The sequence below is a fragment of the Cnephaeus nilssonii genome, assembly GCF_951640355.1.
Source record: "Cnephaeus nilssonii genome assembly, chromosome: 22".
NCBI lineage: Eukaryota > Metazoa > Chordata > Mammalia > Chiroptera > Vespertilionidae > Cnephaeus > Cnephaeus nilssonii.
The window spans coordinates 13,311,216-13,332,691 of NC_137093.1; the positions used below are offsets into that span (position 1 = coordinate 13,311,216).

Here is a 21,476-nt window from a genome sequence, read left to right on the forward strand (position 1 = left end):
CGCAGCTGGTGCTTAATCTCGGCCTTCTGAGGGTGGGGCAATAGTTGCCACACTTTACATCACCAAAGTGAACTTGGATGTTTTCCCTAATAGGTCACCATATCTGAAGGACTCTTAAATATTTGCTCAGCATGAGTTAGCAAGAGTTGAATGGCTTCAAGCAGAAGTCACAGAAAATGAGAAGCCTCATCCCAGATCAGAGCATGATATCGGGCTTTTTAAAGTCCTTTTCTGTCCTGTCTGTATATGGGAATCCTGATGAATTCTGGGGGCCTTTCGGTGGCCGCTTGAGGTGCTGGCAGCTCACTGATTGCCCTGACACCCCTCAGCCAGAGCCCTGTTCCCATGCCTATTTATGTGTGTATTGAGAGGTCCAAATTTTGTGGTGAACCTCCGGAAATGAGTTTCAGGAAGTGCCATATTTATATAGAACTTGGCACTTCCTAGCGATTTCAAGATTCTGTAGAATTTGAGAGAGAAGTTTTGTCTTAAATGGAAATACCAAAACTGTCAAATCTTAAAAAAAAAAAAAAAAAAAAATGTCCCGAGATAACCTTTACAGAATACTTTTAGTTTGAAAAGGTGTTTTGGTCAGCAATCCTGGGCTGGGTTCCTCTCAATCAGGGAACCCTTGGAAATTGGGGTGGGGGCTGCTCTTCCCCAGAGGCAGCTGCCACAGGGTCTGGTGGCCATACACACCCCACCCTCCCCCCAGGACAGGAGCGTCCCAGCTCTGCCATCACTAAAGTGGGAGTGGGCACCAGAGGAGGAGGGAGGTCTAGAGCAGGTGGCCAGGTGGTGGGCCAGAAAAGGACAGCCCGCACCCACCCACCAGAGGGCCCTGGGGAACCTACTGTAACGGCTAAGGGGTCTGAGGAAGGGGCTTGGGGAAGGGGAAGCCTTCTGAGTGGGTGCCTGAGGCACAGGGAGTCGTAGATGGTCAGTAACTACATAGAGGGCAAGTAAGGGCTGGCACCAAGAGAAGGAGCGACAGCCCAGCTGGCCAGAGTGGCTCAGTGGTTGAGTGTCGACCAATGAACCAGGTGGTCACAGTTCGATTCCTAGTCAGGGCACATACCAGGGTTGCCAGCTTGATCCCCAGTGTGGGGCTTGCAGGAGGCAGTCGATCAATGATTCTCATTATTGATGTTTCTATCTCCATCTCTGAAATCAATAAAAAATATATGTCTTTTTTTAAAATGAGGAACCTGGGCAGGGCTGTGCCAGGCCAGTTACCAGAGAAGGGGACCCAAGCCCCAGTGCCAGCCCGCCAAGGAATGGAGGGTTTCAGCCCAACTAAGCTCACCAAGACTCGAGCTTAGTCCTTGCCTCAAGTGTCTCCTGGCCTCCCTGCTCCCTTCCAGTCCAGTGCCAATCCTAGATGCTGGTATGTTTTATTCCTAAAGACACGTGTAATGAAAACCCTTTACCTAGTTCCTCCCTGGCCCATAGTAACACTCCATGCCCCTGTCCAGAATCCAAAACTCAGGCCAGACAGGACTGACACATTCTGAATTCCCCAGAATCTGACTCTTTACCTCCTTGCCTTTGCCCATGTGTTCCTTCTGCTTGGATGCCCTTCTCTCCTTTGATGAACTCCAACTGGTCCATCTGTCCTCACCTTCTGCCACCTCCTAATAAAGCCCTCCTGACCTTTCCATCCTTCCATGAGGACTGGAATTAGGACTGGTGCTCCTAGAACCTGAGAACAGAACTTTTGGAGGGTCCAGGCTGGGCTAAAGAGGTTTAGGGGGGCTGGAGCTAGCTTCGACAGAGTCAAAGAGCCCCCAGAGAACCCAGAGGGTGCTGGGAACATGATGGTCAGACTGTGTAAACCAAACTGAGCAGGAGAGAGACTAGACTGCAGTAGCCAGAGCAAGCTAGGGAGTCAGAGATGAGGCTGGGGGTGGGGCTTCACCTGCACTCCCCAACCTGAGGATTCCCCCAACTTCTGCTTCTATAATCCTATCTAATAAAAGGCTAATATGCAAATTGACCATCACTCCAACACACAAGATGGTTGCCCCCATGTGTACACAAGCAGGGGAAGGCAGTTGGGGGTGACCAGGCATGCAGGGGAGGGCAGTTGGGGGGGACCAGGCATGCAGGGGAGGGTAGTTGGAGGTGATCAGGCTGTCAGGCAGAACCAGTTGGGGCAATCAGGCAGGCAGACAGGTGAGAGTTTGGGATCCAGCAGTCCTGGATTGTGAGAGGGATGTCCAACTGCCCATTTAGGCCCCATCCAAGTGGGACTGGTCCTAAACGGGCAGTCGGACACCCCTCAAGGGGTTCCAGATTGGAAAGGGTGCAGGCTGGGCTGAGGGACAACCCTCCCCCCCTGCACGAATTTCGTGCACCAGGCCTCTAGTAAGTAAATAAATAAATCACTAGCTCTGGGCACTACCACCCATCTTGCCCCTTAACACAGCTGGCTTCAGCTCAGATGTTGGCTGTGCTGTATCAGTACTCCAACATTTCCTGTGGATCTGTTAGTCAAACCAAGGTCTCCCTATCTGAAAATCCAGGGAAGAGACCCCCACTCTCAACCCCTTCCCTCAGAACCCTAAAGTTCAGGGAGGGCCATGCAGACCCTCAGACTGGCCTCCAGGGGGCGCCAGTGTCAATCACAATGTTAGACATTACAGCTATCCCATTTTTTAAAAAAATATATTTATTGATTTCAGAGAGGAAGGGAGAAGGAGAGAGAGATAGAAACATCAATGATGAGAGAGAATCATTGATGGGCCGCCTCCTGCACACTCTCCACTGGGGATCGAGCCCGCAACCCAGGCATGTGCCCTTGGCCAGAATCGAACCTGGGACCCTTCAGTCTGCAGGCCGAAGCTCTATCCACTGAGCCAAACTGGCTAGGGCTATCCCATTTTCTTAACTAAAAAAGGACTATCCTACATACTGGGCTTGGAGACCCTAGGCTGGGGGGAGTGGGGATAAGGAAACTGACAGGAGGGGGAAGATGTAAGAGGGCAGAGACAGGCTTGCTGCATTGTGGGGGTACTCCAGGGCTTGGGGGGGGGGGGCAGGGAGGGATCACCCACTTGCTTCTCAGACACCAGCAACCCCCTTCCTGCCTTTGGGGTGTCTGCTGGTCTAAGGGGATCCCAGCTGCCCCAGATCACCTCACTATATTTCAACTTGGAGCTTGATTTCCCTCTTTGCTGACATTAGGTATTATCAAGGCTGCTACCACTTTGTCAGAATAATCTTTGGGGCTAGACCAGGACCTCAGGCTACCCAAGGCTCAGAGGCCTACCGAGTGTCCTTGGATCCCCTTGTCCAGTGGTCGGCAAACTCATTAGTCAAAAGAGCCAAATATCAACAGTACAACGATTGGAATTTTTTTAAACTTCTTCTAACGCCACTTCTTCAACATAGACTTGCCCAGGCCGTGGTATTTTGTGGAAGAGCCACACTCAAGGGGCCAAAGAGCCGCATGTGGCTCGCGAGCCGCAGTTTGCCGACCACGGCCCTTGTCCATGAGCACCAACCCAAAGTCTGGCGGCCCTCCGTGAAGCAGCACTCAGAGCCTAACTCTGGTTCTAGCTTTTGCTCCGTAGGGATCTTGCAATTTCTGCCCCACCAGGCGGCAGCCAAAACCTTGAGCCCAATCCCCAGGGCAAAGGGCACCACAATGGGCTCCCCCATGTCAGGAAATTGCCCCAGGTTTTTGGCCTCCTCAGCCCCCATGCTGACCTGTCCTCCAAATTTTATCTCTGCCACCCCAAGCTCAGCAGCTCCCACCCCACAACCTGAGTGCCTGGCTCTGCACCTGTTATGCTGTCCTGGAGGCAGCCCCAGCCAGGGGGCAATGCAATTACCCCCATGTTTCCTGGGGAACTTAAGGCAGAGGGGGTTCACTGATTGAAAAGGTCGCAGAGCAGGACTTGCACTGTGTCCTGGAGACACTGAGGCCGTGGCTGAGCCTGGAAGGCCTTTCCCGTCCAACTCCCACCTTTCCACCTTGTAAGCCCAGCACAGCCTCAGCCAGCCTGCCAGGATTCAAGTCTGTGCTCTGTCACTCACCAGCTTTGTGGCCTTGGGGAGTCCCGAACCTCTCTGAACCTCAGTTTCCCCATCTGTAAAAAGGAGATGATAACAAAGAGAAACTTCCTCCTCAGGCTATTGTGAAGATTAAAGTAATAAATGAATGTGAAGCCATAGCCATGGTTTTGGGGCACACTGTCATCCTGGGTCAGGGGTAGGGGGTGGGGTAAGGGTTGGGGGTGCAAGGTCAACCTGTATATGGAATGGAGGTGGGCTGGTTGGAGGCTAAGGGCACTAGGCACTTAATTACCTGAGTCCCCATAAATCCTGGTGCACCCTGGTGTCGTGTCCCTTCCTCCATGAAGCCCTCCAGTGATGGGCCTCTCCTGTGGCAGTGGCAGTGGCAGCAATCAAACTGTGAAAACCACACACGGCCACAGAGGATGGCCTAAGCTGAGCCACGTGTTCCCTCCATGCCTGGGCCCCACACCCACCTGCATGAGTGTGACCCATGCAGGCCCTGGTCCTGCCCCTAGAGAAGACTCAGCCTCTGAGCTTCCCCATCTGTAAAATGGGGGGGGGGGTTGTGCTGGCCCCCCTGGCGAGGTATGGCATAAGTAAAGGATTCCCTCGGAAGGCTGTGTTGTCATCCTTACAGGAGAGCAAGGCCAGGAAAGGGGAGAGGCAGGAAATAAGCAAGGACCCAGCTCACTCAAACCACCAAAGAAGCAATAATGGGACAACAGAGTTGGTGGGACCTGAAATGCTTAGTGACAGATGTGACGTCAAATCTTTGGAAGGTGCCATTCATCCATTTCTCACACCTGTCACTGAATTCTAGTTTGCTAGTGAGACAAACCACAACAGAAAGATCTGGACAGTGGGGACAATGAAACACTGAGGTCCAGGAGTCAGAATATCAGGTCCTGGGATGTTGATCATGGAGGGCTTCATGGAGGAAGGGACACGACACCAGGGTGCACCAGGATTTATGGGGACTCAGGTAATTAAGTCCTCCTGGTATAATGATAGGTGGGAAAGAGAAAATGTAATAAAATATAAATTAAAATAGAACGTAGAACATACAATGTTCTCTCCACCCCCACCCCCAGAGGGGAGGGAGGAGACCTGGGAGACTGAACCCTCCCCCCCCTCCCCCCCGCCCAAACCGGTGAAGGTATCTGAGGTGCAAGCGGGAGTGAGTTGGGTTTTCTTTCTTGGAGAGGGTTCTCCGGGTGATTCAACTTTTCCCCATGGCTGCCCACGGATGGCTCGAAGACAGGATTTTAAAAAAAGAAAAGGAGCCCTAGCCAGTTTGGCTCATTGGATAAAGCCTTGGACTGCAGACCAAAGGGTCCCGGGTTCGATTCCGGTCAAGGGCACGTACCTCGATTGCAGGCTCTTCCCTGGCGCGGGCCCTGGTCAGGGCGCGTGTAGGATGTATTTCTCTCACCTCGATACTTCTCTGTTTCCCTCTCTCTTCCACTCTCTCTAAAATCAATGGAAGAATATCCTTGGGTGAGGATTAAAAGAAGAAGAAGAAAAGGAAAAGAATCTGACAGACCCGGTGCGCCTCCAGCTTGGCGTCCCTTGGGGTTCGCAAGGATCCCCGGGGTCCCAGGACCTGCCAAAGCGCCCACGGCCAGAGGTGCCCGCCGGCTGCCTCCCCACACCCCGCGCCCCGCATCAGGACGCGGAGGCCGCGGGCTGACCCCTGACCCCCGACAGCTCCCACCTGCACTGCCGGGCGGGGCGGGGCTGGGCGCGCTGGCTCCCCGGCCGCAGTGTCGCCGCAGCGCCTGCCCCGCCCCGCCCGCTCCTCCTCCCCCCCCTCCCCCCCTTTGCGGCCGCGGTCCCGAGCGGCTCTAGAGCGGACGGCGGCGCTCAGCCCAGGTGAGCGCCCTCCCCGGCCCCCGGGACCCTGACCCCGCCACCCCGACTCTGTTCCCGGGTTACTGCCCCGCAGCCTCCGCACCTCGGGCAGCCTGCGAGCTCGCGGTCCTCGGACCTGGGACTGCGCTCTTGAGGGCTGAGGCTCGTCAGCGGGGGAGAGAGAGAGAAGAGCTGGGGCGGGAGCGCCCCTCTTCCTTCTCCCCTCCCCCGCCGCCGGCCCTCCCCGCTGGCCGCGCGGCCCTACTGTGTGGCATTGCCCATTCCTGGGCCACCGGTCTGGTGGGGCGACCGGGACGATGCGTGAAGGCTGCCTGAAAGGGCATCTCGGGTAGCGGACCTGCACGTGCAGAGGCAGGGAGAGTGCACGGAGGGGCTGTGCTTGAGCAGGGGGAGGAGGTGAGGAGCTTGAAGCCATCCAGAGGAAGGCTGGAAGTCACCGGGTGGGGGTGGGGGGGGGCTGAGCTGGGCAGGAGCTTCCCAGGGTGGGTATGAGGGGGGCCCTGTGGCCCTTGGCGAAGAGTGGGACCAAGAGAAAAGAAGGGGGCAGTGCAGAGGAGCGGGGAGATCCTCTCCAGCCTGCACTAGCTGGGGCCGGGGAGCGGGTTCTGGGACAGGACACAGGCCCCTAGTGGATTGTACAGGCAACGGTTACAATCTCTTTTACATTGGGCAGCTTATGGGCAAGGGACAGACAGCACTCTGCAAAAACTTGGGGTCCCACCCTGGCCGGTGTGGCTAAGGTGGCGGGAGTATCCTCCTGAGGGAAGGGTCTTGGTTTCGATTCCTGGTCAGGTACATATGCAAGTTTCGGGGTTCCATCCCCGATCAGGGGGCATACAGGAGGCAACTGATGGGTGATTCTCTCACACATTGATATTTCTTTCTCTCTCTCTTCTCAAATAATCAAATTTTTTAAAAAAGACATATCCTAGGTGAGGATTTAAAAACAAACAAACTTGGGGTTCCCTCCTGCCCTGTCCCTGGCGAGGATTTGTGCCTTTGCGTGGAGGTATCTGAGCCTGCAGGAAGCAGGAGGATGCCAAGCTGGTTTAGCACACAGTAGCCCTGGAGTAGGCCTGGAGAAGGTGCCAGCCCCAGCAAATCTGTTTCCAGGCCCTCGGCTCTGGCGGGGGCGGAGGGGGGGGGGGTCCAGACACCTGAGCACCTGGGAAGAGAGGGAACAGCCTAGCCAGGCACCTGGTGTCAAGGTGAGGTCCCACCTTTTCTGGGATCTGTGGTCCAGCAGGAAGGAGGTGGGCAGAGCTGAGCTAGAGGTGAAGCCAGGACCTGGGGAGGGGCCTCCGTGTGCCCAGGGAGGGTGCAGGCAGTGCAGGTGGTGGCCACACTTTGCAAACCGACCTTGGTGATGAGCGGGGGAGAGAGCATGGGTGTGCCCAGGTGGCCTTCGGGTGCCACAGCTTCCTGGACTGTGAGGAGTGCCACGAGGGCAGGTCAGATCGGGTGCCAGGCAGTAGGTGGTCCTTCCCCCACCTTTTCCCAGGGCCCTTGCTGGGATCTGGGCTAGACCTAGAAGGCTTCAGCTGCACCTCAAGTCAGACTTTCGGAAGAACTTCCAGGGAAAGCAAATGGATGACTGTGGGGTAGCCTGTGCGGCAGTCAGTTGTAAACAGGGCGGCTGAACTTTCCTCCTGAGTCCTGCAAAGTCCAGTCTTCTGGACGGCCCATCCTGTGGCCTTGGCTGCAGGGATCTCTTTGTTGACCTGGTGACCCTTCCCCCGGCTCTGTGGCTTGCAAGGTGATATGTTGGCTTCTTGGGTCCCTGCCCATCTTGGAACTAAGCGGGGAGGGGGAGGGGAGGCCACCCAGATGCTCCTACCTGCTGCATGACTTGGGCGAGTCCTTGGCTCCTCGGTTTATCCATCTGCTGTTGGGCATGACCTCAGTGTCATGGGCCTGGTGGGCATTTGTGAAGAGGGAAGGTGGGGGTGGGAGCTCATGGCTGCTGGGCATAGTCTGTGGCAGGACTGTGTGCCTGGGCTTGCCGCCCACTTCTGTTCACCATGGAGCTGGGTTTCCCTGGGGACCAGTGGCCTGGCCCAGCCCCACCCACCCCCCTAGCCCCTCCTGGCAGCAGCTCCCCCTGGGAGGAGGGGTAGAGACCCTGGCAGCCTGGGTCTGCTTCTGGGCTGGGAGCAAGAAGCAGTGGCTGCCCTTAAAGGAGGTGGGTATCCTGGGCCTGGCACCGAGGGTGGGCGCAGGGACCAGGGAGAGCTAAATGGCATCCCATTGTAGGAAGAGGAAGCCCAAGGACCAGGAAGGCTCTCATCTGCCCGAGGGGATCTGGTGTTTGACCCCAGCCATGGTGGCCTCCCTGGAGAAAGGAGGGCTGCAGGGCTCCCAGGCTGCAGGATTCTGAGGGGGCAGCAGAAACGGGGGAGTTCCTGGACAAGGCAGCTGTGGGGCTGGACTTAAAAGTCTGGCAGATTCCTCTGGCCCTGGGCACAGCCCAGGCAAAGGTGGGAGTGGGGAGTGAGGGTGCTGAGCCTGGAGGGCCTCAAAGGGGAGGTGCCCTCCGGGATCCCATTGTTCCTCTGGGGTCTGGCTCCCCTATTTGAAACATTTCCCAGCTCCAAGGTGGGCCTCTTCTAGGAGTCTGTCTCTCTGTGTTTCTACTCACACTCCCGTCTAAGCCCTGCCCCTCTCTCTACCCCTACAGGTCCTGAAGGCAACTCCAGTTGGGATGGCAGCATCAGCATTTCTAAGGGCCGTGGGGGGTCCAGCCCCACGGGGGGCACTCTAGCCTCCCACAGCCCACCATCTGCGCACCTGCCCCCTGCCCATTTGAGGGCCACTCGCCATGGGCGGCTGCTTCTCCAAGCCCAAGCCAGGTACCTCCTCTCTTCTTGCTTACCCCCTCCCTCCACCTCCTACCCTCTTCTTTCCTCTCTCCATCTCTCCTCCCTCCTCCCTGCCACCTTCCTCCTCCCCCTCCCTCTCTGCCTCAGAAGTAGGTCAGGCTGGGTGGCAGCCGAATGTTAATGCGCTGCAGGCTGGAGGGGGTGGGGGGCCTGGAACCATACTTCTGGCCCCCCCTCCAGTGACCCTTCCTCTTTGTTTTGGGTTTTGGGTGCTGGGGGTAGGAATAACAACTGATTCTTTCTTGGAAAGGGGAGGGGAGGGTTCCTCCTGCCACAGGGTGGGGAAGGGTGGCTGTGTCCCCCAGGGCCAGGGAAGGGGGCTCTGGGGACAGATGTCCTCAGCCACTGTGGGGCCCAGGGCATGCACATTACCTCTCTGAGCCTCACTTTCCCTCTCTGCAAAATGAACCCGACCTCTCAGAGTTGCTGTGAGAGTGGCTTGGACAGATCCCAGGCCTCTTCACCTCTTCTGACCCCCGGGTGACCTTGGGCCACTTTCTCAGTCTTTCAGGGCACACTTTCCCATGGGTACAGGAAATCCCCACCCTGCCTGGCCCAAGGAGTGTCAGCCCAGGGTGCTGGGACGGCCTGGGTGTGCTCTCTGATGGAGACTCTCCTCTGCTGGGCTCTCCCTCGGGCCCCACTTTCCCTCCTTGATCCTCACAATACCCAGGAAGGCAAGGTGTGCAGGCATGCCCCGGAGGAAGAAACTGAGGCCAAGAGGCCTCCCTAGCACCTCGTCAGCGCCCCGCCCACCCTGTCCAGGCCACGCTGCCCAGCATGGCTCACCCCATCTCCCCTTACCTGATACCCATCGGCTCCATTACCTTGGAACGCCTGAGCCTTTTCTCCTTTTCCTGGGTCTGAGAGGAACTTGGGGCAAGAGGAGATGTGTGATGCCCTGCCGGGCAGAGGGGCTCACCCACACCTGCCCTCCCCTCACTCCTGTGCTGGGGACACTCAGATCCCACCACCCTACCCGCCTCCATGTATGACCTTGGTAAATGATGTCCATTGTCTTGACCTCCGCCTTCCCCCATCAGAATCGGGCGGGCCCTGGCAGGAGGCCCTGGGCAGAAGATGCCACCTGTAGTTTCCTTTAAAGAAACACAAAGGCTGGCCTGCCTGGGACCCGGGGCCCCAGGACTCCTCGTTAGCATAGGAGCTGGTCACACGTACCACACCAGAAACGGTGCTAAGAACTTGGCCTCTTGGGTCCAAATCCAGCCTCCCTTCCTGAGTGTGTGGTCTTGGGCAGATGACATCACTTCTCTGAGTCTTTGTGTTCTCACCTGTAAAATGGGGCTAATAATTCTGCACCCTCTGCAGGCCGTTGCGCTTAGCACAGGGTCTGGCACCTAGGCAGCACTTGCAAAAACGTTACTATGTCACAATTTGGGGCTAGACTGGCTGCAGCCAGGACTCCCCTGTGGGACTCTGGGGGGAGGGCAGGAGCTCAGGCCTCAGGCACATACCCTGAGCAGATCAAGGGTAAGACTCAGGGAATTTCAGGGAGTGGGAGTGAGAGCATTTGGCCATGAGGGTTTAGCCGAGGTCAGAAGGGACCGCAGGGAAACCAGATAAGTATATCTTTGTGCACATTCTTCACCTTCTACCTTGCTCAGAGCACATCGGCACACATTCCTCCCTCCCCGTGCTTCAGGGGCACTGTGTTCCTTGTGGGAAGTGTTCCAGGCCAGACTCTTGCTAAGCTCAGAACTAGACGGAGGTGCACCTCTCTTGGTATCTGGTCACCTGCCTTTTATGGGGCCACAAGTGCTACGGAAAGGCTTTCCCTTTTCTTCACAGCTGCCAGGAAGCTCGGAGCTAGCCAGTAAACCGCTATTACCCAAGTGCATCTGTTGAGCTTCTCTGCTCTGGTTTACATATTGCCTATGTTATCTCCGTCAGCATCCACTCACCAGTGGGCAGCTGGGAACCGTGGAGTTGGGGTTGCTTTGGCTCCTGAGTGAGCAGAAACGCTCCTCCCCTTTCCACCACGGCTCCTGCCTTAATGGCTTTCAGTCCGATTGCTCCAGGCCGCGCCTCGGAGCCTTCAGGAAGGAGGTGGAGGATGAAAACAGCCTGGCTGGGCTCTTATTGGGCCCTTGCCAAGCTGCTCTTGTGAGCTCCCTCTCTAAAGCTCACACAGCTGGTGTCCGCTGGGTTCAAAGTATTTTCCCCTTTAATTCTTCTGAAAACATTCTAACACTCTTACATAAAGTGTGGGGAACGGAGGGAAAGCCCACTCCACCCGTAACCACCCCCACCTGACACAACAGCTTCAGCACGTGGTGTGCCCAGGTGCCCCCCTCCCTGCCCAGCTGGAATCATAGAGTGGACCTTCACTCCTGTTGTGTCAGGCCTGAGCTGGGGGCTGGAACTTGAGGATGGGGGCTGCCCCCCAGTCTCCCAGGCCAGGCCAGGCCAAAGTAGGGGATTAGCACAGCATGAGATGAGGGACATGCAGGGGCTGGGCAGCCAGAGGAGGCAACACCTGAGCTGTGTCTAGGTGGAGGGGCAGGAGTTAGCCAGGGCCATAGGCCAAGGGAGTTGCATAGGCAAAGGCTGGGAGGCGTGACTCTGGGTTCTTTGCTTCTGGAGTGTCAGGCTTGAGGGTGTGGAGAGGATGAGAGGTGAAGCCGGGAGAAGCCTGGAGGCTCTGGTGCCTTGGGAGTTGGGAAGAGGAGCCTTCTGCTCCCTCATTGGGCCCACGCTGTGCCAGGGGCTTAGCTTTCACTCAGCCTTCCTCCCTGCAGCAGCAGCCCAGGAGGCCGGATTATCACTGCTCAAAATTCTGTTTATTGTTCCCTTCTAATTGGAAAAATACCCCAGGCACATGGTAGGGAATTTGGAAAATGCAGAAAAGTATAAAGAAGAAAATGACAGTCTCTGGCAACCCTCCCCTAGAGCTGGCCCCAAGGGCAGGCTGTGGAAGGATCTGTGTTGAGGCTGCTGTGTGTGGGTGTGTGGGGGGCGCTGGGCCCTCTCTGCTCTGTCCACATGCACCCCCCAGGCCCCAGACCCCTGCACAGGAAGATGCTGAAAAACCAGGGCTTGGTAAATGCTGAAGGATTCTCAAACTGGTGAGAAGAGCTATTTTTTTAAAAAGTTGACATTATGTCGTGTACACTTTTTCTGAGTTTCGAAAAAAAAACTTCAGACCTGTGGGGAAGTTGCAAGCCTAGAACAACGAACCCTCGATTTCCCATCACTCAGATTCACGGGCCAGGACCTGAGCTACACGAAATTTGGGATGCCCTGTTCTCACTTGAGTCAGACCCTAAACCTGCCCCCGAGACCTCAGCGATGTTGTTGTCCCTCCATCGGGGACCGTGTCCTGGGAGTCCGAGCAAGACTCAGGGCCCCAGGGCTTTTACCTCCACCCAGGTCCCTGGAGAAAGGGCCATTTCAGGGTTGGAGGAGTTTGGTTTGTGCCCCGCTCACTAATTTTGTTATTGAAAAGAAGTCATGCCGAAACCGGTTTGGCTCAGTGGATAGAGCGTCGGTCTGCGGACTGAAAGGTCCCAGGTTCGATTCCGGTCAAGGGCATGTACCTTGGTTGCGGGCACATCCCCGGTGGGGGGTGTGCAGGAGGCAGCTGGTCGATGTATCTCTCTCATCGATGTTTCTAGCTCTCTATCCCTCTCCCTTCCTCTCTGTAAAAAAATCAATAAAATATATTTAAAAAAAAAAAAGAAAAGAAGTCATGCAGGGATCAGTTCAGGCCCACCCAGCGCCCACCCTGCGGCCCCTGCCCTGCTTCAGGCCTATTGTAAGGCTCCTTGCTGGTGGAGTGGGTGAGGAGGTGGGCAGGCGGGGTGGGGGGGCTCACCGTGCCCCCTACCTCCCCACAGTGGAGCTCAAGATCGAGGTGGTGCTGCCCGAGAAGGAGCGGGGCAAGGAGGAGCTGTCAGCCAGCGGGAAGGGCAGCCCCCGGGCCTACCAGGGCAACGGCACTGCCCGCCACTTCCACTCGGAGGAGCGCCTGCCTGCGCCGCACCCCTATCCTGGTGCTCAGGACTGCGTGGAGGCCGCTGTCTGTCATGTCAAGGACCTGGAGAATGGCCAGTGGGTGCTGGGCCTGGGACAGGGGTCAGAGGGCCCCAGGTGGGAGGGCAAATACAAGCCCTAGGTAAGGTGGATGGGGTGGCCTGGAGGGGGGGGGCCAAGGCTAGCCCCCAGCCTGGCCACCGCCTTGAGGCTTCTGCTGGTCTGGGCCTGCTCCCCAGAAGGCTGGATTCTGGGAGAAGGTGCTGGCAGGAGGCGGTGCCTCACATCTGGCCTGAATTCTGAGCGCAGCCCCTCCCCAGGATGCGGGAAGTGGAACTGGGCTGGGGGAAGGTGTTGCTGGTGAAGGACAACGGGGAGTTCCATGCCCTGGGCCACAAGTGTCCGCATTACGGCGCCCCCCTGGTGAAAGGTGAGTTGTCTGGGTCTCCTGAAGTGGGCTTGGCCACTGCACCCTTAAGCCCCAGTGCCCCCCGGCCCAGTCCAGCTTGGCTCCTCCCTGGGCCTCCAGTTCCTCGCCTACTGGTGGGGTCTCTGGGGCGGTGTGGAAGGGACACAGGAAGCCTTGGCGAGGGGCTCCTGCAGGTGACCCCAGCTCCTCCCCCCAGGCGTGCTGTCCCGGGGCCGGGTGCGCTGCCCCTGGCATGGCGCCTGCTTCAACATCAGCACTGGGGACCTGGAGGACTTCCCTGGCCTGGACAGTCTGCACAAGTTCCAGGTGGGGCTGGGTGTGTGGTGGGTAGGAGCCTGGGGGTACAGGGTCAGGGACTGAAGCACCCAGAGCCTGGTTCTGAGCCCCCTCCACTTGCAGGTGAAGATTGAGAAGGAGAAGGTGTACGTCCGGGCCAGCAAGCAGGTAAGGGTGTGGCTCGGGCTCAGGGAAGAGGGAGAGAGCCCGAGGTGGGCGCCTGGGCCCAGGGAACAGCTTGTGCAAAGCCCCGTGGTGGGAGGGAGTCTGGTGAGTGTGGCCGGGGAGCAGAGTGAAGGGTGCAGGGTGGGGATGAGGCTGGACTGCTGGGATTACGGCAGGGAGGTTGGCGTGGCCCCAGCTCCCAGCTGCCCCCCACTCTCTGGCGACTCCTAGGCCTTGCAGCTGCAGCGAAGGACCAAGGTGATGGCCAAGTGCATCTCTCCCAGCGCTGGCCACAGCGGCAGCACCAACGTGCTCATTGTGGGCGCAGGTTGGTGTTGGGATCGTGAGAGGCAGGGTGGGGTGGGGGAGAGGTGGCCCCTGACCCACACCCCCGTCCCCTCAGGTGCTGCCGGTTTGGTGTGTGCGGAGACCCTGCGGCAGGAGGGCTTCTCAGACAGGATCGTCCTGTGCACGCTGGACAGGCACCTCCCCTACGACCGGCCCAAGCTCAGCAAGGTGGGGTGGGGGGAGTGGGGGGTGGGGGCTCTCTCCCTCTGGATGCAATCAGGCCCACTCAGAGCCTTGCTTGCTGCTCACTGGGGGTCCGGCCAGCTGCCCTCGGCTCATGCCAGGCCCCAGAGTTTGAAGATCTGGGTTTGTTGAGTTCGGTCCTGCAGCCCCTGTGTGATCTGGGGCTGGCCCCACCCTCTCGGGTCCCAGGTCCTCTGTTTGCAAAATGGAAGGATGGCTGCTTGGCTCCGTCTCAAGCTGGCTCTCTCCTACAGTCCCTGGACGCCCAGCCGGAGCAGCTGGCCCTGAGGCCCAAGGAGTTCTTCCGAGCCTATGGCATCGAGGTGCTCACGGAGGCTCAGGTAGGCACAAAGCTGGGCAGCCCTGAAGGGCGTGAGGTCGTGTCGGCTCCTAAAGATAATGGTGTGCTCTGCCCTCCTGGCCTTGCTGCCCAGGCACCCGGGGGGGGGGGGGCTCCGGGCCTGGAAGGCTGCCCTGGATCTCCTGTTTGGTAGGGTCCTGGACGCATGTCCCAGGTCCCCAGTGTGGGGACATAGACGATTTGCTCGGGGCTGGGATGGAAGAACCTGGTGGGACTTGGGAGGATAAGACGGGTTTTGAGGGAAAGGTGATGCCTGAAGCTTAAAGAGTGAAGAGGCCCTGGCCAGTTTGCTCAATGGTTAGAGCACCAGTCTTCGGACTGAAGGGTCAGGGGTTAGATTCCAGTCAAGAGCATGTACCTGGGTTGTAGGCTCAATCCCTGGCCCCGGTGGGGGTGAGTATGGAAGGCAACTGATCAATGTGCTTCTCTCACATCAATGTGTGTCTCTCTCACCCTCCTTTCCACTCTCTCTCTAAAAAAAAAAAAAGAAAGAAAAATCCTTGGGTGAGGATTAACAAAAAATAAATAAAAAGAGTGAGGAGGAACTGCCAGGTGAAGGAGGAAGGACAACCCCCAGGGGGGAAGAAAAGCCCCCCTGGAGCTGCGTAGAGGGACTGGCCAGGCCCTGGGGTGCTGCAGGAGCCAGAAGTGGGCGGCCAGGCCCAGGTCCATGCTCTGTCTCGGGCGGATTGCAGGTGGTCACGGTGGATGTGAGAAACAAGAAGGTCGTGTTCAAGGATGGCTTCAAGCTGGAGTACAGCAAGCTTCTGCTGGCTCCAGGGAGCAGGTGGGAGGTCTGCCCTGCTGGCCCCTGCTGGACGCCAGGCAGGGCCCCGGCCAGGATGGGTGGGCTCAGGGTCCCGGAGCCCCTCCCTGACACCGGCTGTGTCTCAGCCCTAAGACCCTGAGCTGCAAAGGCAAAGAGGTGGAGAATGTGTTCACCATCCGGACGCCCGAGGACGCCAATCGCGTGGTGAGGCTGGCTCGGGGCCGCAACACAGTGGTCGTGGGCGCCGGCTTCCTAGGTGAGCGAGCGGCTGTGGATGGGGGCGGGGGGAGGTGGCCGCTCCCAAGGCAGAGCCGGCCCTGGCAGGTGCAGGGTGCCAGCCGCTGCCTACACCCCCGGCCCAGGGATGGAGGTGGCTGCCTATCTGACTGAGAAGGCCCACTCAGTGTCCGTGGTGGAGCTGGAGGAGACGCCGTTCAGGAGGTTCCTGGGGGAGCGCGTAGGTCGTGCCCTCATGAAGGTGAGCCCACCCTGGCCCCCGGCCCCTCAGAACCCTGGACACCCAGCCCAGGCCCAGACGGGCTCTCACCGGCTGCCCACGGCCCACCTGCCCTGACAGATGTTTGAGAACAACCGGGTCAAGTTCTACATGCAGACAGAGGTGTCGGAGCTGCGGGCCCAGGAGGGAAAGGTGGGCCCTTCTCCCCGCCCCCGGCCGCTCTGTCTCCTCTCCCTTGTGCCCAGGGGCTGGGCACTCCTGCTCACCCGCCTACTCCCCACAGCTGAAGGAGGTCGTGCTGAAGAGCAGCAAGGTGGTGCGGGCCGACGTCTGTGTGGTGGGCATTGGTGAGTTGGGTGAGCAGGCGGGCATGAGTGAGCAGAGCCTTGGGCCAGTCCCTTCCCTCCCTGAGCCTCAGTGGGTTTTTTTTTAAAGATTTTTATTGATTTTAGAGAGAGGAAGGGAGAGGGAGAGGGAGAGGGAAAGAAAGGTAGAAACATCAATGATGAGAGAGAATCATTGATCGGCTGCCTCCTGCACACCCCACACTGGGGATCAAGCCCGCAACCCAGGCATGCGCCCTGACTGGGAATCGAACCGTGACCTCCTGGTTCATAGGTCGACACTGAACCCCTGAGCCACGCTGGCTGGGCATCCTGAGCCTCAGTTTTCACAGCTATGAAATGGGAACCACCACTATACCCTCTTCAAAGGGCTGTTGGGGACTGGGCACACTCGGCTTGGCCTCTGCCCACTCGTATTTGAGTCCATGGCCTGCCCTGTGAGGGCTGCAGGACACAAACATGCCTCTGGCTGGTCCCTGACCCAGCTGAGATGCCAGTTTGAGAAGGGACACAGCTGGGGGTGGCGGCACAGGGCTGGGGTGGCGTGGTATGCCCACCCCTATCGGGGCTTCCTGGACTGCTTCTCAGAGGGCGTGGTAGCCGAGGCCTAGCGGGGAGCACGGAGGTGTGTGGGGGTCCAGGCAGAAGGGACAGGACACACACAGGCTGCAGGGTATGCAGCCCATTGGATGGCCAGCCTGGGGCTGGGTTGTGGCAAGTGAAGGGTGTGGGTCATGCAGAGCAACGAGACAAGGGAAGTGGACACAGTGGCCCCCTCCTGGCAGGTGCGGTGCCCTCCACGGGCTTCCTGAGGCAGAGCGGCATCGGTCTGGATTCCAGAGGCTTCATCCCTGTCAACAAGGTGGGGCTGGGGAGGGTGGGAAGGCTGCTGGGCTGGGGGCAGTGGGAGATCCAGGTCATGGCTCCTTTCCCACTCACAGAGTCCTGTGCCCTCTGCCCACAGATGATGCAGACCAACGTCCCAGGCGTGTTTGCGGCCGGAGACGCCGTCACCTTCCCCCTGGCCTGGAGGAACAATCGGAAAGTGAACATCCCACACTGGCAGATGGCTCATGCCCAGGGTATGGCCAACCGCACAGCAGGATAAAGTGGGGGGAGGGAAGGAGGGAGGCTGTCCCAGGGGCTCAGCCTCCCCCAGGTCCATCCCTCAGTTTCTGACCTTGGGCCCTGATTGCTGGTTGCAAAGCCATTCAAAGCTCTGTGGTGGCCTGTCGGGGCCAGCCTCATCCAGGTGATCAAGCGGCTCACAGAGCAAGCCCTGTGAGACCTCCCTCCTGTGCTAACTGGACACCCCTTTCAGCCAGCCATAGCACCCCACCCCACTTGTCCTTCCAACAACCTCTCCTTTTATTTTTTTATTTTTATTTTTTAAAAATATATTTTATTGATTTTTTACAGAGAGGAAGGGAGAGAGAGAGAGAGTCAGAAACATAGATGAGAGAGAAACATCAATCAGCTGCCTCCTGCACACTCCCCACTGGGGATGTGCCCGCAACCAAGGTACATGCCCTTGACCGGAATCAAACCCGGGATCCTTCAGTCCACAGGCCGACGCTCTATCCACTGAGCCAAACCGGGTAGGGCACAACCTCTCCTTTTAAAAAAATGTATTTTTATTGATTTCAGAGAGGAAGGGAGAGAGAGAGATAGAGACATCAACGATGAGAGAGAAACATTGATTGGCTGCCTCCTGCATGCCCCACGCTGGGGAGCAAGCCCACAACCTGGGCGTGTGCCCTGACCGGGAATCGAACCATGACCTCCTAGTTCACAGGTTGACACTCAACCACAGAGCCACGCTGGCCGGGCCAACACCCTCTCCTTTTCTTTTGCACTCAAAGACACACATTCACCAGGGAGAGAGAAAGGGATTTGGTAGGACGTGGGCCAGCCTCCCACTCAGTGTCTCTGTCTCCTTTGGGTCACTCGACTGACTCTGGGAACCCAGCGTCTCACGCAGACCCCTGTGAAGTGGCCATCGGGGCCTGGAGACCTGGGGCTCAGGGGGAACAGTCGTGCTCTCTGAGGAATGGACTTCCCCCTCACCAAGCCCCTGAAGATGTGCTCACTGCACACACCTGGTCTGGGCCCCTAAGCTGCAGGTGCCAGCAAGTTAGCTACCTTATAGGGAGGACCCCAGACTCCCTGCTCCCACCTCCCCTCCCCTCTGCCTTCACGTTATCTGAGCCTCTGCTGCCTGGTACTAATTTCTGTTCAGATCCAAGGTCTGAAGTTGGTGCTAGGTTGTTGTTGTTTTTTAAAATATTTTTAAAATTGATTTCAGAGAGGAAGGGAGAGGTAGAGACAGAATCATTCATCGGCTGCCTCCTTCATGCCCCACACCCGGGATCGAGCCCGAAACCCGGCCATGTGCCTTACCAGGAATGGAACCATGACCTCCTGGTTCACAGGTTGATGCTCAACCACTGAGCCATGCCGGCTGGGCAGGGGGAGGTTTTAAGGAGCCGAAGGCTACTCATCAGTGTAATAGGAGTTTAATGGGAGGGTCCAGCGGACTCTCACAGACCTCCAACCATAGGCTCCAGTGGGGCTTCATGCACTGGGAAGCCACCATCATTATTCTCCCTGGGGCCCTGGCTGTGGCTGCTCTCCTGCCTCCCTCTTCAGACCCCATATGTCCGATGAGTTGCCTGTGTGCACACCTGACATGGCCGGGCAGCCCCACATCCCCAGGAAACCCCCCCTTCCAGACCCAGGACCTTTCATTCCAATTCTCCCGAGAAGCCATCTAAGTGGCCAGCTTTGAGCTAGGTGTCCCGCTTTGTACCAATCAGCTGCAGCCAGGCGTGGGCAGTGGGCTGCACAGTGACGTGCCTCTGGACCACTGGGGAGGCGAGGAGGAGTAGCCCCATATGTGAGGGGTCCCCAGAGAGCAAGGGCAGGCAGTGCCGGGGTGCAGGGGGCTACTGTCGGGCTTTCACTCTTCTGGGTCCTGCAGGACGCGTGGCGGCCCAGAACATGCTGGCGCAGGAGGCGGAGATCTGCACGGTGCCCTACCTGTGGACAGCCATGTTCGGCAAAAGCCTGCGCTACGCGGGTAACGGGAACCTCGGGACGGGGCGGGGCCAGGAGCCTTGAGGGGCGGGGCTAAGGTGATCGCGGAGTGCAGGGGTGGGGCTTGGAGTTGGGGCGGGGCCACGAGCATCCTAGGGGCGGGGCCACGACAGCTGGAGAGAGTGGTGAAGCGCTCCCTGGAGGCGGGCACGGGGGGCAGTTAGGAGGTCACAGGACCCTGACCCGGTGGAGCCCCATCGCTTCTGCTGAGCTCACGTGGACACCGCCCGCCTGCCCGGCCCACAGGGTACGGAGAAGGCTTCGACGACGTCATCATCCAGGGGGATCTGGAGGAGCTAAAGTTCGTGGCTTTTTACACCAAGTGAGAGCAACGGGGCGGAAAGGGGCACGGAGCTGCAGGACTGGGTCGGGAGGGGGAAATCATTCCAGAGAAGCCTTGCTCCAGACGAGGGGGCTTCCCGGAGAGGTGGGGTGGACGGAGGGGCGAAGGGAGGGGGGGCTAGGCAGGAGACACCGCTGAGGAGAGGTGAGGAGGGGGGGGGGTGATAAGTCCACCTGCCACGCACTGACAGGACATTTTCTCCTTAGCACTGCTCTTTGAGGTGGGTGTGGATACCCCGCGTTTACACTGAGCAAAGTCACACAGGTAGACAGTGGTAATCCCAGGACGGGAGGCCCAGCCCTGAGCCCCACTGAGGAGCACGGCTGGGACCTCCGTGGGAGTCCCACGGTAGCCCAAAGCCCATGTTGGGCTAAAGTGCAAAGCAGCGAGGGTTGGGTGCTCAGGACACCCCTGTTGTCCTGGGTAGGATCCCTTCCTGAGTCCCAGGTGGACAGGAGTGTGTCAGGGTCTCCGAGAAGAGGGGCCCCTGCTGGGTGAGGTGTCAGGCTCCGCCACCCTCTCCCCACAGAGGCGACGAGGTGATCGCCGTGGCCAGCATGAACTACGATCCTATTGTGTCCAAGGTGGCTGAGGTGCTGGCCTCGGGCCGTTCCATCCGGAAGCGGGAAGTGGAGTGAGTGTGGGCATTGGAGACCTGGGGAAGGGGACAGGAATTCTACCGAAGGGCTGGCTCAACCTTCCTGTGGCAAGCAGCCGCACCATAGCCCCTCAGGGTGTCCCCCCACTCCTGGTCCCCATCAGTCTGTGGCTCCTAGTGCTACTACGGGGCCGGAGCCGTGGAGGGCATAGGTTGTGATCTGGGAGTGGGCTGGTTATATGTGCTCTTGGGAGACAAGGACAAGGGCCGTGTCCCAGGGCAGGGTCAGGGCTGTGGGGAGTGGTCAGGGCACACTGCTTGGGCAATCTCTGAGCCTGGGACATCTGACTGGACATGGCTGTGCTCAGCCTGGCGGAAGCCAGGTGGGGAAATGCAGCGAGTGATGCCCCTGGGGATGCCCCCTGCACAGGTGTGGGTGGTTGTTCGGGCTCTGGGAGACACTGGACACCTGTCATTGCCCTCATCCCAGCATGGTATCCAGGGGAGTCCCCCTGTAGGTTCGACCTGCCTACAAAGAGCCTCAGGGGCAGGGGAAAGCCTGGAGGCCATGGGATGGGGGTAGGCCTCAGACTAGCAACAATGGAGACCCAAGAGGGGACATAAATGACATGCTCTTCCCTGGCCTTCTCTGTCTCTCCCTCTTGCACTCGCAAAGGCTGTTTCTGCTGCACAGCAAGTACGTGTGTCCTGGCCTTCCTGTTGACTATTCCGAGCCGTCCCCCACTCAGCCCAGAGTCTGCACCTGATGGGCGTTCCCCTTGGCCCAAGTGCATCCCTGCTGTCCTCAAGGGCCAGCTGCTCCTGGTGCTGAGTGGGGAGCCTGCGCCCTTCCTCTGCCCTGACTCCTCCTCCCCTCGTTCCTGCAGGACCGGCGACATGTCCTGGCTCACAGGGAAAGGATCCTGATCTTGCATGCAGCAGACTTGGGCAGGCATGCTCGGGCACCAGGGACAGAGACCAAGCCCTGGGGGCAGGTGCCAACCTCCAATTTCCCAGGATCCCCCAGGGCAGAACCTGAGCCCTTCCAGTGCTTGCCATCAGCTGCCTGGCTCACCTCCAAAGAGGCCTCCACAGTTTCCAAGAGACGCTCACCACCCAAGGTCTCGACTGCCACCAATGGCTGGCAGTGGAGGTGGGACGGGCCCTGCCTCATCTCCCTCTATCGGGACCGATCCCCTGTAGGACCCTGCAACATAGCAGACATTATCTCAAAATTAAAACGCACACATTTGCAGATCTGTGTGACTTCCACTGTAATTGGGCAAACACTTATGAGGGAGAAAGCACATGACGGGGGGTGAGGGAGAAAGCACCTGAC

General features: G+C 58.4%; 1 protein-coding gene across 1 annotated transcript; it reads left to right on the plus strand.

The window, feature by feature from the left end:
* The first annotated feature begins 5,848 nt into the window (after positions 1 to 5,848).
* AIFM3 (AIF family member 3) lies at positions 5,849 to 21,211 on the plus strand. Its single transcript, XM_079763265.1, has 20 exons — positions 5,849 to 5,895; positions 8,573 to 8,744; positions 12,632 to 12,845; positions 13,088 to 13,197; positions 13,394 to 13,503; positions 13,597 to 13,641; positions 13,870 to 13,966; positions 14,042 to 14,154; positions 14,424 to 14,510; positions 15,226 to 15,317; positions 15,425 to 15,555; positions 15,662 to 15,777; positions 15,877 to 15,948; positions 16,040 to 16,103; positions 16,886 to 16,962; positions 17,065 to 17,182; positions 19,081 to 19,179; positions 19,443 to 19,518; positions 20,069 to 20,173; positions 21,025 to 21,211. The coding sequence occupies exons 2-20, from the start codon at positions 8,714 to 8,716 to the stop codon at positions 21,062 to 21,064; spliced, it is 1,797 nt and encodes a 598-aa protein (XP_079619391.1). The 5' UTR covers positions 5,849 to 5,895; positions 8,573 to 8,713; the 3' UTR covers positions 21,065 to 21,211.
* The last annotated feature ends 265 nt before the right edge of the window (positions 21,212 to 21,476 follow it).